General features: G+C 33.3%; 3 protein-coding genes and 1 non-coding gene across 4 annotated transcripts in view; 3 read left to right on the top strand and 1 right to left on the bottom strand.

Moving 5' to 3' along the window:
* The first annotated feature begins 438 nt into the window (after positions 1–438).
* On the top strand, positions 439–2262 carry LOC119837174 (pacifastin-like protease inhibitor cvp4). Its single transcript, XM_038362697.1, has 2 exons — positions 439–566; positions 1472–2262. The coding sequence occupies exon 2, from the start codon at positions 1510–1512 to the stop codon at positions 2260–2262; it is 753 nt and encodes a 250-aa protein (XP_038218625.1). The 5' UTR covers positions 439–566; positions 1472–1509.
* A 454-nt stretch (positions 2263–2716) lies between these two features.
* On the top strand, positions 2717–5542 carry LOC119837172. Its single transcript, XM_038362696.1, has 4 exons — positions 2717–2963; positions 3614–3835; positions 4613–4793; positions 5388–5542. The coding sequence occupies exons 1-4, from the start codon at positions 2717–2719 to the stop codon at positions 5515–5517; spliced, it is 780 nt and encodes a 259-aa protein (XP_038218624.1). The 3' UTR covers positions 5518–5542.
* A 7610-nt stretch (positions 5543–13152) lies between these two features.
* Positions 13153–16761, bottom strand: part of LOC119836975 (GMP reductase 1-like) — a 19583-nt gene continuing 15974 nt past the window's right edge. Inside the window, exons 6-8 of the mRNA XM_038362449.1 lie at positions 16385–16507; positions 14518–14734; positions 13153–13982 (exon numbers count right to left, since the gene is read on the bottom strand). Coding sequence (XP_038218377.1) covers positions 13813–13982; positions 14518–14734; positions 16385–16507 — 510 coding nt within the window. The 3' untranslated portion in view covers positions 13153–13812. The remainder of the gene's footprint in view (positions 13983–14517; positions 14735–16384; positions 16508–16761) is intronic.
* On the top strand, positions 15786–15903 carry LOC119837230. Its single transcript, XR_005288138.1, has one exon. It is a non-coding gene; the product is annotated as a U5 spliceosomal RNA (small nuclear RNA).

Genomic DNA, 16761 nt, shown 5'->3' with positions numbered 1-16761 from the left:
ATAAATAGCAATATAAATAAACAGCTGTAAAATGATTTAATAAGTGTTAAAATGTGCTTGATAAAAAAGAATTGTTTTTCACCAGTGCCATTAGGATGGTCATCGCACAATAAATCTAAACGTAAGTTTTTTTTTTTTGTTTTCTTTATCTGAATTTAGTGTTTGACAAATTTTATTTATTTGACGAGTTTTCTAATGTTCTTTATTTCTAAAAAGTTATATTTGCATCAGACATGTCATTTAAGTATTTGTTACCTAAATTTCATCAACACGTAAGAGAAGAGAATTGTCCACATACAGAATGATTTTTTTTTTTTATATTGAAATGTTGCTTAATGTTATTCATTTGCTGTTTGCTTATTTTAGTATTCGATTGTTTAAAAAAAATCCTTCATGTGTTCTGGATTATTTTGCAGCTAAATCGTTCAATTCATCAGCTTCAATTTGGTTTCCAAAACCCATCACCAAATGCGTACCCAGCGATGTTGCTAGAGGCAATTGTCTGGTTTGCTTATGCAATACCGATGGAATATTCGTCTGTCGACCTGTCAAGTGTGTAAAACCTGGTATGTAGCTTATAATCGATAAAACGGATTCTTTTTAACTAAAAAAATACTTCTCTCCCTTTTCTCTACTTGGTATATTAGTTAAGTATAGTAAAATCAAGGGAATGTCTCGGTCTGACAAAACATAGAAATCACCTAGTTGTCCGTAGAAGGAAATTAAATAGTTAAGCAGAGGTTTGTGCATCTTCTCCACACCACAACACGGATCTTCACTTTACATCTCTTTTTATTCCATAAAATAAAACAAATTAATACTTGCACTTCGACGTCGGCATCTGAAATATGTAAACCAAACCCTAAAGGTATGGATTTCACGTTTTTTTCATTGATCGATTTTCTTAATTTTTTTAAGCAACCTACAATACTTTCTAATCTTTTTGTTTGGGGTACACCAGGCCAGTTGGGCGCGGGAAAAGTAGAACGGAAAATAGGGACACTACCACATACACACTACCGACATGCAGGATGACAGATTTCTAAATTCAGTCCAGCCTTCGAATTTTCGGTTACTGTGCTTGAGGTTGCTTCTGTTATTGTTTCTTCAACACTAAACTATTTTTTTAACATCTCTCTTTATGACATATATTAAATGAAATAATAAAATAACAAAATCTTTTACTACCTAATCCAAAGGATATGCAAAGAAACTATTTTAAATTACAAAAAAAGGTGTGTGTGAATCGCACACACACCTTTTTATATAAGTGAAAGTTCAGTAAATCGACAAAAGAATGAGATAAATATATATAAAATAGTACGTATATTTCTGTCTCATTCTTTGCCGGCTTCATTCTAAACATTTTTGTATTTGTGTCTCTTACCTGTCGTTTTTTCCGTTGCATCAGGTTTGTTCACTTCAATAAATTAACGAGTTGTAAAAAATGCATGTAATATGAATGTTCCAGAAAAACCAGCACTAATTGGAAAAGAATGCAAGCCAAACATGACGTACAAGAAAGATCACACAATCTGCAAATGTTCCAACAAATCACGATGGATCGCAGAAAACTGTAGGAAAATCTTCAGCACACTTCATAGCGATAAAGCCCTTATATTCAGCTACTTAAAGACCAACGTCACTTGCAAACCTAATAAGCTATATTTAATGGATTGCAACATATGCCTATGTCATAGTTCGGGCTTCATTCAAGGTTCATTATGCACAAATCGCAATTGTAAAATTGGTAGTAAAGCTGACACCTGCAAATTTGGGGATGTCTTACGTACACGAGACGAAATCTGTGTATGTAGCGACGTGAATTATTACATCGATACATTGTGCACTAAAATAAATAAAGAATTGATTCAAGAATTAAAAACGGATAAAGTGAAAGCAATAACGAATATGAAATACACTGCTAATGATAAATGTACTCCACACAGAGAGTATTATAATGATTGCAACCATTGCATTTGCGATGATAATAGAAAAATGGTTTGTACGATGAAAAACTGTGAAGTAAAACCAAATATAAGGAGCGCTAATGATATAAATACTGAGTTACCAGAAGTTGAAAATGAGAACGAAACGTGTATACCTGGTCAGAAATATAGATTGAAATGTAACACGTGTTTGTGTACTCCTGATAAAGAATTGACCTGTACTACAATGATTTGTCTGGGAGATTATATATTGGACGGTTTAGCTTTGAACAGGAGCTTAATGTTAAAAGATACTTTAGAAGTAGGAAAATAAACAATTAGATCTGTTAAATGTTTCCTTTACGTACCTATAGTTGTATTATATCGTTTAATATATTTGATCGCCACTAAATCCATGGAGTTTAAATAATGGTATCGTAATAATTCCTAAGTTAAAGTAAACAATAGAAATTCTTATTCAATCATCCATCATCCAACAAAAATAATCTATTACTTATAATCCAAGCAAATTTAATTAAAGTAGAAAATACTTTAATTTCTTGATATACCTCGTATTCGATTAAACAAAAGTACGTTTCATTAATTTTAAATATTTATGTGATCGCCATAAACAAAGACAATCATTTTCACATATAAGTATAATTTTAGCGAGAAATCAACATCTGCCAGAAATACACGAGTTCCAGAGCTGTGTACCTGGTCATCTTTATAAGTCTGATTGTAACACATGTCGATGTAGTGAAAACAGCACGCTCCTATGTACAAAAATGGCCTGCATAAAACAAGAATTCGTTGAAACTATGAAAGATCATATACAGAAACATCCAACGCATAAGGCAAAATGGGCTAAAGCTATCGGAAGAAGTGGGGATATGTTGCATGGTAAGATTCCACAATTCGAAGGAAATGAAGATTGTGTCCCTGGAAAGTTCTACGAAAGGCTCTGTCAGACATGCTTCTGTAATGACAAGAAGGGTTTGAATTGTACGGGCACGTGTGAGGAAAGGAAATCTTGTAAGTATATCACCAGCTGCGCCCCGCGGTTTTACCCGCGTGACTCCGTATCCTGTAGGAATATCGGGATAAAAAGATGTCTATATGTTATTCCAGTTATCCAACTGTCTATGTACCAAATTTCACTGCAATCAGTTCAGTAGTTTTTGCGTAAAAGAGCAACAAACACACACACATCTTTACATACTTTTGCATCTAAAATATTAGTAGGAAGTTAATAGGATAGTAGGATAGTAGGATTTACTAGACACTCGTTTCGCCTCCGCCCGGATATGCATTTAATCTGGATAAAAAGTATCCTATCACCCAAATCAGCTCATGCCTTGTCAATATACCAAATTCAAACAAAATTCATTCAGTCGTTTCAGCGTGATTGAAGGGCAAACATCTAAACGAACAAACTTTAACACTTATAATATTATATAGTGTGGTAGTGAATTTTTTTAGTGGTAATTCAGAGCAAATTCTTTAGCATGGATTAATGTCATAATCTATCGTAGAAACGCACTAAACAATGTATGATGTTGAATAAATTATTTAATATTATATAAATAACATTTTTGCATTTGTAAAATATCCTATTTAACACTAAAAACGAAAAAGTATGTTGAAAAAAAAATCTAAACTATCCTATTTCTTATAATTTTTAGTAAAGAAATCGAAATACTCCTACAAAAAGTTTCCCTTCAAGCCGGAAGATGTCACTAATTTTGATGTTATAAAGCATTTATCTGATAAATGTGTTCCTGGAAAAATGTACCGCATCGCATGTAATGGGTGTTTGTGCCGGGAAGCCAATAACCTCTTATGTGAAAATAAGCTCTGCGTGTCTCATGAGGCTTTGTCGAGACTTGATGCGAAGAAACGTTCTGGTAAGTGACCATAGAGACAAGTACTTATTAATGTTATAGAATCAAGAACCTTATATTATTGTAAATTTACTGTTTAATATCAATTATAAAAATACTAAGTTTATTAATTAATAAAATATGTTTCAATGATTATTATAGACATATTCTTTAATTAAATTAGCTAAATTGTCTCACAGAGCAGACATATCAGAAAATTATTTAATACCGGCGATCTTAATCAGGATAAGATGAACTCATGAAATTATTGTATCGTTACCGATCCTTGATAAGTGTGCAAGGTTTAAATTAAATCTGAAAGAGTTGGTCAAAATCAAATATAAAGAAGTTGGTTACATCTTGTATATAATGCCAACATTCAGGTGAAGCTAAAAGAACAAAATATATGTACAAAAATAAATATACCCAACAATTTTACTTTTAAATATTTATATCGCATCTCACCATAACCAACTTTTAAAATATCGCCAATTATCGTAATTTTACTTAAAAAGTATTTAAACAGTTGAAAAAATTATATATGAAGTGACCTCTGCTAATCTCTATATTAACTGACGGGTTATCACATAAATATTAAAATTGTTGTCAATCACGCTGAAATTAAAGAACGGGTTTTGATGAAATTTGTTATACAGACAGTGTATAAGCTGACTTGGGTGATAGGATACTTTTTATCCCGATTAAATGCCCCCTTGGGATATAACAGGAATCTTGGGCGGAGTCGGGACGAGCATCTACATAGTAAGTTATAAAATCTCTCATTTCGAATAAACATTTCAGGAAAGCAATGCAATAAAGATGAAACACGTGGCTGCGTACAGTGTAAATGTGTGAAAAACATCACCAAATGCAAATCAATACCTAAATGTGAGGAGCGTGAGAGATTATCAGGGAATTCTCACAAAATGCCTTTAGCTCTCAATTTGCAGAAAGAAAAGTGCATACCAGGGATGATGTATACGTAAGATTATATTGTTGTTGCTCAAACAAAGCTTTCTAGCAGTCCGCAGATCACCCGCGATATCGCGGGGACTCGATCGCACTACCGCAGGCTTCCCCTCGGACATTACACCTTCGACTGGTCGGTCACACCCAGTTTCCCGTCTGTAGTTGTAGGCGGCTTTGCAACCACTGTAAGGGGCCATCGCCTCGCACAGTCACCCCGAGCCCTGTGAAGGTCTGCGTGGAAGACCCGAAGAGAGACTTATCGAGTTAATTTTTTGTTATAACATGGAATCGCTTTATAAATCAGAATGTTTTAATAAAAAAAAGCCTGTTTGGGGTGTGTTTGAGGCACCGAATGAAGAAGTTTAAAAACTAATTATTTACTTATTAAATATATAAATAAACAAATAATTAATCCCACTTCTACTCTAAACCTAGCAAATTTAAAATATAATATTGTTCTCTATTGAATTGTTTTTGCTGATTTATTCTAAGAATTATTGTTATTTTTTATTATAAGTACGAAACAAACACAAAAACTGTCAGATTTATTCAAACAAGGATAATAAATAATTCCTTCCAATCTCCTCATACATTCATATCATTTCAGGGTTCAATGCAACCAATGTTATTGTCAGCCGGATGCTACGTTGAGATGTACTCAGAAAGCTTGTCTCAATTACGCTCAAGTAGTCAAACTCCATAAACAAGTAACAGAACTAGAGCAACAAGGACTGTGATTTTACGTTTAACTGTAAATAGTGACTGTTTAAGTTTAATAAATAATATCATTGCGCTCTTTACGAATCTTATTATCAATTATCAATGGTTTTTATAAATATTGGAACGAGAATAACTTTCGTTAGATGCCTAATTAACAACTGTTGTTTTCTCTTTATTTAGTTGATCTGTAGCCCTTTTTGTTATTAATAGTACCTACATAATAATATATATTACGTAAAGAGAGAATTGGTGATAGTCAATAAAATCTTTTGCCTGTGTAATTTACGCCATTTAAATTACATTCAGATTAGCATTTATACATGTAAAAACTACTTTGTGATTTTTTTTTTTAACAATATATATAACTCTATATGACTGTTAGAGAGAAGAAAAGAAAGAAGAAAGGACAGTGAGAGGGGATTAATTTTTTATGATTATAGCTTAGCAAAATCAATTTGTAGTAAAGAATGCAACACTGCTTAATTGCTCCGTCTTATCAAACAATTTCAATCATCTGCTTGATTTAAAAAGCCTTTCTAGCTAATTAATTTCCAACTAAAAACTCAGGTATGCGGAAAAATAAAAAACTGAATATAAAGCATGGAACTTTTTAATCTTACAGTACTATAAGCGTGAAATTAATCCATAGATTTTTAATATTGAATCTTCCTTGCATAGTCCATTTATTAGTGTTACACTTCACATTATGAAAATACGTATGTCCGTGATATTTTTAACTTTACTATCACAGTTTCCATATCATATAACCAGTTTACGTAAGTACATGATTATTTATTTCTCACGTTTAATATTTTCATAATTTATTTCTTATTCACCTTTATCTATAGGTACGTGCGTTCCAAACACTCAATTCATACTGAATAACTATTTATGCTACTGCAATAATATTGGTTTTTGGAATGATGCTAGCTGCACAAAAATACAGAGACGGCATAGCTGTCAAATTGGTCAGGTTATCCGAGATGGTTGTAACCGTTGCATGTGTCTAGAGAATGGACAGTTTTCGTGCACAAATGCTTATTGCTTGGAGAGTCATCAGAGCTTACTCGCATATGATGTGAAATGTACTCCCTTCAGGTCCTACTATATTAACTGTAGTCTATGTACATGCCCGGCTTCCGGTATATCTGCAGAGGCACATTGCACAAAAGACGCATCTTGTCCGCTTGAAGAGAATACTTCGGATTTCCAAATGGTCAAGAACAACTATTGCATACCAAATGTAATGTACATTTTCCCTTGCATACATTGCTTGTGTTCAGAAAATGGAGTTTTCGTTATCAATAAATGTGTTGAGAAATGTCAAACAACAAAGCAAATTAGGAAGTGCAAACCAGGAACATATTACAGGAATAACTGTAACATATGTTTATGCTCCGAAAGTGGAAATCGAGATGAACATTTATGCAGAGATGTTCCTTGCAATAAAACCACACCAATTTTTCGGAGTTTAGAAATCAATGGTATCTCATGTACTCCTTTCTCTTTTATGACATCAAAATGTCTTTATTGCGAGTGTAATATGAACGGCACTATAAATGAAAGAAAATGTACAGAACTTGATTGTCCAACGACCTCAAAATATCAGAATAATCAGAAGAGAAATAACTGTAGTCCTGGTGAAGTTGTTCCTATTTGTATTGAATGTTTCTGCCCCCAAAATGGTTTAACTAATAGCAGTTATTGCAGGAACAAATGCAGTCATGAAAGCAAATTACACATTCTCGAAAAAGTTGTTAACGAAAGTTTGTACGAACTTTCTGATGTAAATGAATTGGAACATGAAGAAATTTGTAAACCAAATTTTGTGTATAATGAAAACGATAAATACTGTCTATGTCCCGAAACTGGACACAAAAGTTCTAAATCATGCATTTCTTACACAAAGATAGAAACTTCATTACATATTAGAAGTGAACATGGGGATGAAATAAATAATGGTACTGAATGTGAACCAGGCACATACGTTCAGTTCGACTGTAATGTATGTTATTGCTCTAGAAGCGGGGTGATAGACTACAAGTGGTGCACTTATGATGATTGTATAGCTAAAAACACCATACAGGCGGCACACAAGACTCGAGTCCTTCCCGTAAACAATGTTTATTCTGATGGAACTTGCATACCTGGATCGATATCTAAGGTCAAATGTAATTTCTGTATTTGTCCCGAAAGCGGAATACTTAAAGAACGTGCTTGTACCAGAAATAATTGCTATGAAGAGGAGGAAGAAGATAAAACAATAGGCATGGATAGATTCACATGCGAACCACTTGCTTATTACGAGGTCGATTGTAACATCTGCTTTTGCCCCCGAGATGGCATAAAAAACGTTGCAAAATGTACTAAAAATCATTGCGAGAAAAATTTTCTAAGATCTAATGATTGTGCGCCCGGTCATCTCTTCACTGATGTCTGTAATGTTTGTGTTTGCCCACCGAATGGAGACAAAACTGACAAGGCCTGTACAGAGCACACCTGTGGTGTCGCTCCATGGAACCAATTCAAACTATCCCAAACTTTATTGCAAAATAAAGTTAACAACGCAAAAGTAAGGACTCTAGATCACTGCTTTCCAGGTGAAGAATTTACTAATGACTGTAAAATTTGTGTTTGTCCAGATATGGGTTTAAAAATGTATGCTTCTTGCGAAGCTATCGCGTGTGATAAGGCTCAGGAAAATTTACCAACTGCTGTTTCAAAGAATAAGCTATCGGTAATTTCTTTTAACATTTGAACACTTCGTGATATTAACAGTATTTTTTATTCAGATCATCATAGATATTGCATCAGAATAATTAATTAACACGGAATTTGTACAAACAGGTAACTGGCCCAGACAGTGATATTAATTCTGTCACTCATAACCGTGTCAGAAGATTTGAATTAGCTCAATGTATGGAGTATAAAATAAAAATGGCCCCCGAGAGAAAAGACTGCACTCCTGGATCCATGTACTTTGTAAGGTATTATATTTTATCATTCTCTTAGTATTAATAGCAGTTTGAGTCAACTAAAATCTGCCTCAGCTGTGTGCCTTTTCTAATTCATTGCATTGCATGCTGTAAATGTTCGAAAGGGTAAAAAAAGTTCTATAGAGCTTTTTTTATTATTATATCACTTTTATTTTATTTAAAACATTCCTTTTCAGAGATGTTGCAATTCTGTAATTTGCTGTTTGAATCCATATCTAAGTTGAACTTTGACTCTAAGTTTGACTGAATATTTTTCCAGTGCTGTTTATCAAATATTTTTGCAGATGTAAACAATGTATTTGTCCTTATATGGGAAACATAAATTTATTTTGTCGTCCTTTACCAAATTCTGTTCATTGCGAAGAGGCTTTTCCCGGTTATAATTATTTACCAATGGGTCGAAGGATTGAAGGTATTACATTGTATTTTCTAGAATTTTACAAATTATTTCAATAATGACGTCTACGAATATTTAATGTCAATTTATATTTTGATTTATATTTTGTAATGCCTCTCTCGGAATTATTGTAATGAAAATAATTAAATTGATATACTTAATTTGAATATTTAGTTTCAAGATTTAAACAGTTCTAAAAAAAATTAAAACAGTACTTCTTATTACAGCAAATAGTACAAACAACTCTGCATCGACTGGAATGAAAATAAATGATACATTAGTACTTGAAGTTACACACGAGCACACAAAGTACCGGTGTGACAAAGTTGGTAAAATAATGGACAAATGCTTCATTTGTAGCTGTGAAGAGAGAGCCAGTGGCCTCGTCGTTATAGAAGAACATTGTTTCAAAAGTGAACATGAATACTGCGCAGATGCTCAGAGACCCTCCTTTTTGCATAAAAATAAACTTATATTTCTTTAAAATATTCGTTTTATTCTAAAAATCCTAGATAAATAATTCTGCTTATGTTGATTTGACTTTTTATAAAGGAAGAAATAGGTGTGGTTTTGTAATTTATAATTACATGTGTGCATAAACTGCATATTTATGAAGGAAAATCTTTGCATTTATTTTAAACCTCTAAATCCCATATAAGGCCTCCTAAAACATCTTCCGTTTTAGAGTAACATCCTCATGTATATAGGAATCGAGATAAACGGAATCTTTCTATTCATTATTTAAAAACATTTAATTGACTTACAAGCTCTAAGGTTTCTAGTTGACAAATAATTAATTAATCGAGGAGTAGTGGCAGTAAATTTTATTGAAGCGTGAACATGATTAGATTCCAAGGCTGAAGTGAACTAGTATCAAAAATATCAGAACGAATTGGCGCATGATGTTAGGACGGCCATTTATAATATTCACATTATTATGTTTGTTTGAATATAGGAAAACAGGTAATTATTGATATAATTTAAGACATGGTTTCGTCTACTTACAATTAAAATAATTTGAATTATCTTTCTTCTAGAAAATACAAGTAAAATATGTGAACCATATTCCTATGTAACCGTAGGATGTAACGTTTGCCGATGTGATGATAAAGGAAATATAAATAATGATATGTGTACAAAAAGAAAGTGTGAAAATACTCGAGTGAACCTAGAAGAATCGAGAAGAACGTATAATGTCAATGGAAGTTGCGAACCGGGGACCTGGTATTCAACAGAACCTTGCCAGTTATGCTATTGTGTCGTTAAAAATAAGTTAATATGTAACAGTAATAACGATCCACAGAAGCTTCTTCTAGGCAAATTCGATTTTACAGTATGCGGTCCTAATTTATTGCAAGAAGTGTCAGAGCTTGCTGCAGAAGGAAACACTCCAAGACATAGCAGTAAAAAGAAACGGCTCAGAAAAATTGGGAGGAATATCAGAAAAGTGCGAACAACTACTAAGGGAGTACATACAGATGAATTAGACCAAGATATATGGAATGATATAAATCTTCTGGGCCAAAAAAATATTGGACGAAATAGAGACAAATCTGATTCTGACAATGATTATGAATATTCAGAGAAAGAAGTAGGCATTACTGTTCTACCTTATGAAGATTCAGACGAATTCAATAGAAATGTGAAATTAGATTCGGATGCTGACGGAATTAATTCAATTATAGATAACGGTTTTTCACACCAACTTCTAGCTAAAACGAGCGTTAAGAGTAAAGAACCTTCGTTGGCTGAATTTAAATTTCCAGAGATTATAAATAAAGTTTTAAATTTAAAAATGAGAAAATCAATGCTGTCGATTGATAATAAAAAACAATGCACACCAGGTATTACGTATAACAGCGGTTGTAAGAAGTGTTTTTGTTTGAAAAACGGAAAGATTCTTTGTACAAGTGAACTATGCATCTAGAAGCATTAATTTTACGTGCGTAATTGAATTACAATCAAGGCAAGGAGTCGTGGTTGATTAAAATATTTATGTACCAAAGTTAATTTTGTTTCAGTTTTTATTTCCATAGAGTAACGATGATTATTTTTGTAGCCATAACAATATAAATCATAAATAATCAAATATTAATTTTCAAAATGGTAATAGATATATTGCTTATTTTGGTAGTACATTGTGTTTTAGTATTTACGTTTCAGCATCAAAAATGTAAGTACATAAAAAGCGTTTGTCACGCGAGAATAAATTGTTTCTAATAACTATTTAAAATTTCTATAACTACAGATAATACTATAACTATACCGTTGGACTCGTATAACAAATATAAATGTTTCTCACATATAGAATAGATTTTTAAGAATTAATCGTTTTTTGAGTGGGTACATAGTGGTTCGCCTGATGGTAAGCTATTTCTCCATCGTTGCCCGCATTTCTGGGCAGGGAATAAATAAATTATTGACGATGGGATTAATAAATTGGGAAGGGTGATGAAAAGGGACCACAACACAATAGCATCGTCACAGTGCATATTGGTTGAATATTTTAAAGCATTTAAAAATTATCAAAACATACAAAACTTAGCATACTTTAATTAATACTTTGTCAATAAGAACATTTACCAATCTTGTATACAAAATTTATTTATACCGATTTAGAAGTAAATCTAAACAAATAACAGGCAATTAAGCAAGTACATATAGCATATTCTAGGAAAAGATTTGTGAATAATATTTTTGGCAATAACAGATTAAAAATTCTTTAGTCCTACATAAAACGTTATGGGATGAAAAATGCAAGAAACACGACGTCGCTTTAAACGACTGCAATTGGTGCTGGTGCGATCAAAACCACCGCTACACCTGCAAGGCTAGAGTCTGCAAGGAAGTTGATATGTTTGGACATTTTCAAGGTATCCATTTGTCATACATTAATATTTCATAGTGTTTCATGTGCAGTCATATAAATAGCATGAAATTTCAATATCACATGGATCTACCTAGTTCAAGATTTCATTCCTTCCTTCTTCATTTTCCAGATGCCATTCAAACTATAAATGTTGGCATGGAAGGACATGGTGTCTGGCGTACTACTCCCTCTGCTTGTTCTCCTGGAGTCCAATATCGCCGCGAAGACATGCTTTGCGTCTGCACAGAAGATGGAAACTGGCCTAACCCCATCTGCAGAGATGCCCTTCGAATACTCCACCCCGTAGAAGTCACAGAGATAACCCGACCAGATGCTAACTACTCGTGTACCCCAACAAAACTTTACCTTGTAGGTTGCAATGTCTGCTTCTGTTCTGAAGGCTTTTTCGACGCAAATCTATGCACTAACACCACCTGTTACCAAGAACCAGTTTTAGACAATATTGATAAAGTGGTGAGAAGCGACAAGGATATACGTGATGATTTAGAAATCTACGCGACTTGTAAACCGGATGTCATGTATTCTTTCGGTTGCAAAACCTGCAAGTGCTTAAAGAATAACAGACTTATTTGCGAACCGTGTAAAGAAAAGAAACAAAAACTGATTGGACATGAAAAACAAACAAACTGTCAAAAATCAATCTTCAAAGTTGGCTGCAATTTGTGTTACTGCGATAAGGATTTGCGAAAAATATGTACAATAAAGAAATGCCTTAGTAAAGATTCCATAGAAGACACTAACACTCCTAATAAAACTAAATATAGAACAGTGCCTGCACCTTTAGACTACGAAGATTGTCAACCAGGGACAAAGTTCAATATTGATTGTAACATATGTAAATGTACAACTTTAGGCAACGCCAAATTAGTTCAATGTACCGTTAGAACATGCAATGCAAGTAGCAATTTAGACACAATCAAACAAGACTGCGTTCTAGGAACAACATATGAATGGAGATGTATGCTATGTTCTTGCATAGAAAGAGACGGTGTGAAAATACAGACCTGTATCACTGATAAGGCATGCACGGTAACAGCTAAAGATTTAAGTTCTGATGTGAAAAGCCTAAATGGGTACTGTGAACCGCTCCATACATATCGGGATATTTGCAATCAATGTAGATGTTTAGCTGATGGCGAGACTGTTGTATGTACATCCAAGATTTGTAAAAACGCAAAACCAATATCCATGGATATAGTACCAGTTAAATTAAGAAATAGAAGTCTTTGTCCAAAAGGTCGTTCGTTTCATCTCAAGTGCAATATGTGTTTTTGTTTGGCAAATGGTAACTCCATGTGTACTGCCTCGGATTGTAGGAAAGGCAAGTTTAAAGTCTATCCAGTTTTACGGAGATAAATAAAACACGTGCTAATTTATTTCTTTTATTTTGTTTGATCATTTAAATGTCACATCTTAAATAACTTATCAACTAATTTTAACGAAAATAAGTAATTGTGCTTTCGCCTTATACATAAATAAATGATTTTCAAAAAAGGAAACTCAATTAAAAAATTAAATAACGTTCTATAATTAATTTGAAAGCAGAATTTTAACGTTTATGACAATTCTATTATATAATGGACATTATTAAAATTTAATTTTAGAAAATTTCAGCTATCTATATCTATAATTTCTAGGCCTACATAGCATTCAGATATTACGCTCTACAATACAAATTACAATATGTATATATTGTTTATAGTTTAAAACGTGTTTAACAATTTCAAAGGCTGCCATAATTGCGTTTAGAATAAATATCGCAAATCTTAATAACTATAGAATAATCAATAAACGATACAATTAGTCTCATAAACAAACATATCAAAACTATTGTTACAATTTAGCACCATGTCAAAAATAACATCAAGTATATTATCGGCATAGAAGATTCTTTTTTGTCTCAAAAATCAGATCACTAACTATCACTATAGGAACCAAAAAAAACTTAAAAATAACAGTCGCTATACGAAAAAAAAAGAAAAAATTAAAATCAAGTAAAAATCTGCGTAAAGTACTAGGCGCGCATAATTTAAGAGAAGGTGTCGTTTACTTGCCTACAACATCTGATGAACGTGGCTCTTCGCGGCAGCTCCCGCAGCTTCGCGGCGCCCACGTAGGTGCAGGTGGACCTGAGGCCGCCGAGGATATCCTTCACTGTCACACCTACGTCACCTCTATATTCCACTTCTACCGTCTTACCTGTACGAGAGAGATGTATTGAGCAAGATACTAATTTACATACGTATACAGAACGGTAAGCGTAAGTTTTTTTTAAATATAAATGTATAAATGAAAAATATAATTACGATTTATTATCTTATAAAATATTAGCTGTTCGTTCGGCTTCGCCCGTGGTACTTATACAGCCTATGTCACTTATTGAACTTGCAGTGAAAGTTTTCAAATTGGTCTAGTGCGTGAAAACGTTACAAGCATACAAAATTACAAAATGTTTCTCTTTATAATATCAGTGTAGCCTGTAATTTTATATTCAAGTCAAATTCAATTTTTAATTTCTCCTTTACTTTAATATATAATGTATAAGGCTTGGATCTCACCACACTATTTTTGGGCAAAAATACCCCCAAAAATCTACCTACTTTAGGAAATTTCCAAACCGTCTGAAAACTTTATTGCATTCATTTGTCCTCAAATCGAAATAATTTATATTGGGTTAATGCCAATATAAATTATTTCATATTTCGCAGACTTTACTAGCATATTAAAACCTCACCTTCCGAAGACCGATACTCCGCGACCCCGCCAGAGTGCTTCAGCATCGCCGTGGATGACGACATCCCATAGAACAGCTTGACCTTCCTCCCATCAGGCTTGGTGACCACCTCGCCGCCGCACTGGTCGTGCCCCGCGAACATGCCGCCCGCCATCACGAAGTCTGCGCCTGCGCCGAACGCTTTGGCTACATCGCCGGGGCACGTGCAGCCGCCGTCCTGGGAGAAATGAAGATAGTTAAAAACAAAAACAAAGTACAAAGTTCTAGAATACTATTTATATTTTTTACTTTGTATTTTAACACTCTTTTATTAGCTTCGCCTGTATGTTTGTATGCAGCCAACTTTAAGACTCGATTTTGACCCACTTCAATCGTACAGATTGAATTTAAAATTTGTACACTTATCAAGGATTATTGACAATGCAATATTTTCACGAATTTATCTATTTATCCGGATGAGGATCTCAGAATAAAGAAATGCTTTACGTATCCTCTATACATGGGCAAGTGAGACATTTTAGTATCGATTCTATCATTAAGGTGATTTTTTTTAGATTTTACTTGGATTTTATGTAATTTTTTATAAATACTACTATTCGCTGCTCGTAACGACTCTCCACGGGTGAGCAGGCTTTTAAGTTTTTAAAATATTTAATCCCTAGCTGCCGACACTTTCGTGTGTACTATCAAATGCGTGAGTATTAAATAGCCGTTAAATTTGCTTATTTTGAGCCAAAATCTCATAAGTTTTTCTTTCATAAGATCTTTTTACAGCCAATATAAATAAAAAAAAAGCTAAGCAACTCGCGAGCAAACGCGCTTGACGCTATAGTAATTGTATACTTTAATAATAAACTGTATTTTAACCGGTTTTATGATAATGTAACTTCAACAACAATATTCAGACATTACAATATGATACCTCTATCACTTGTGGCGACATCTACAGTGTAACAATGAAACTACGCTTTGAGCATTCTCAAGGGACTTTTACAAGTTATTAAAAACTCCGATAGATGTCGCCTGTGTAAAAAACTTTAATTATAAACGATTATTATACTATTTTGAGAAATAACGTTAAACTGGGAAGTGTACATACTAATTTATAAATTCTTTAATCTAAACCGTTTTTTCAAAGCATCATTAATATTACGAATATTTTATTAATAGTTTGACCTTGTATGAACTAGATGTCGTTGGAGTTTGTCAGATCGCGGTATTGAAATTATTTACGGAACACACATAATATTTCAATGAGTAGTGTAAAATTACTCTGGTTTCCCTTCAAAACGTATAAATCTTTCGCCTTTTACTAAAGATTTCCGTGGAGGGGAACACTCAAATGAGTCTAACTCAATTTTTTAATGCCCTGATTTATATCAGGGTAAATATATAATCTTAACAGTCCTAGGAACTAGGTCACAACATACATAATCTAGATGATGAAACTTAATCATTTATTTAAAAATAAAGTAAACAGTGTACTGCGGATTGAAGTATGCTTATAATATGCAGACAATTATATATATATAACATTGTTTCGAATTAATCCTTTATCGAATGAATCCTCATAATTACCCAAATACTATATATATACATATTACATATGCTTTGACAATTGATAAAAATATTATAGCTTACATATATGACACAAATATTTTCATCCTATCCTATTATTATCATATATTTATAAATGTAAAGTACATAGGTGTATGTATGATACTCTTTCACGCGAAAACCGCTGAACGGATTGTGACGATACTTGGCAGTAACATAGCTTAAATGCCAAAATAATACACGAGCTATTGAAATACATGCGATTGCCTGCGGTTTCGTCTGCAGCACAACCTGTTTTAGATCAACTCACCGATATAATATGTCCCTTTAGACCGTGAGCGGCGTCTGCACATTCGATCACAGCAGATAATTGCGGATAGCCCACTCCAGTTTTTATTCTAGTTGTGCAGACAGAGCCTGGGCCTATGCCCACCTGAAATAAGATAAAATAAAATTTGATATAATAAATTATATATTATCAATACATAGTATAAAATAAAGTCGCTTTCTCTGTCCCAAGTATGCTTAAATCTTTAAAACTACGCAACGGATTTTGATGCGATTTGTTTTAAGAGTGATTTAATAGGAAGGTATATATGTATAGTAATATGTAACGGACGTGACGTTGCCAGTCACATCCGGTTAAGCCAAGCCGCCATGCTGACCACCCCTCCAACTAGTCGCCAC

The sequence above is a fragment of the Zerene cesonia genome, chromosome 26, assembly GCF_012273895.1.
Source record: "Zerene cesonia ecotype Mississippi chromosome 26, Zerene_cesonia_1.1, whole genome shotgun sequence".
Taxonomy (NCBI): Eukaryota; Metazoa; Arthropoda; class Insecta; order Lepidoptera; family Pieridae; genus Zerene; species Zerene cesonia.
Note: the sequence above shows the minus strand (reverse complement) of the source record. Positions and strands in the feature narration are given on the sequence as shown.

Bases quoted from the DNA above. Each gene is read 5' to 3' on its own strand.
- LOC119837174 (XM_038362697.1), top strand. From the start codon at position 1,510: ATGACGTACAAGAAAGATCACACAATCTGCAAATGTTCCAACAAATCA.
- LOC119837172 (XM_038362696.1), top strand. From the start codon at position 2,717: ATGGCCTGCATAAAACAAGAATTCGTTGAAACTATGAAAGATCATATA. The intron at 2,964-3,613 runs GTAAGTATATCA...TATAATTTTTAG, and splicing joins GTGTGAGGAAAGGAAATCTT to TAAAGAAATCGAAATACTCC. The intron at 3,836-4,612 runs GTAAGTGACCAT...TAAACATTTCAG, and splicing joins TGATGCGAAGAAACGTTCTG to GAAAGCAATGCAATAAAGAT.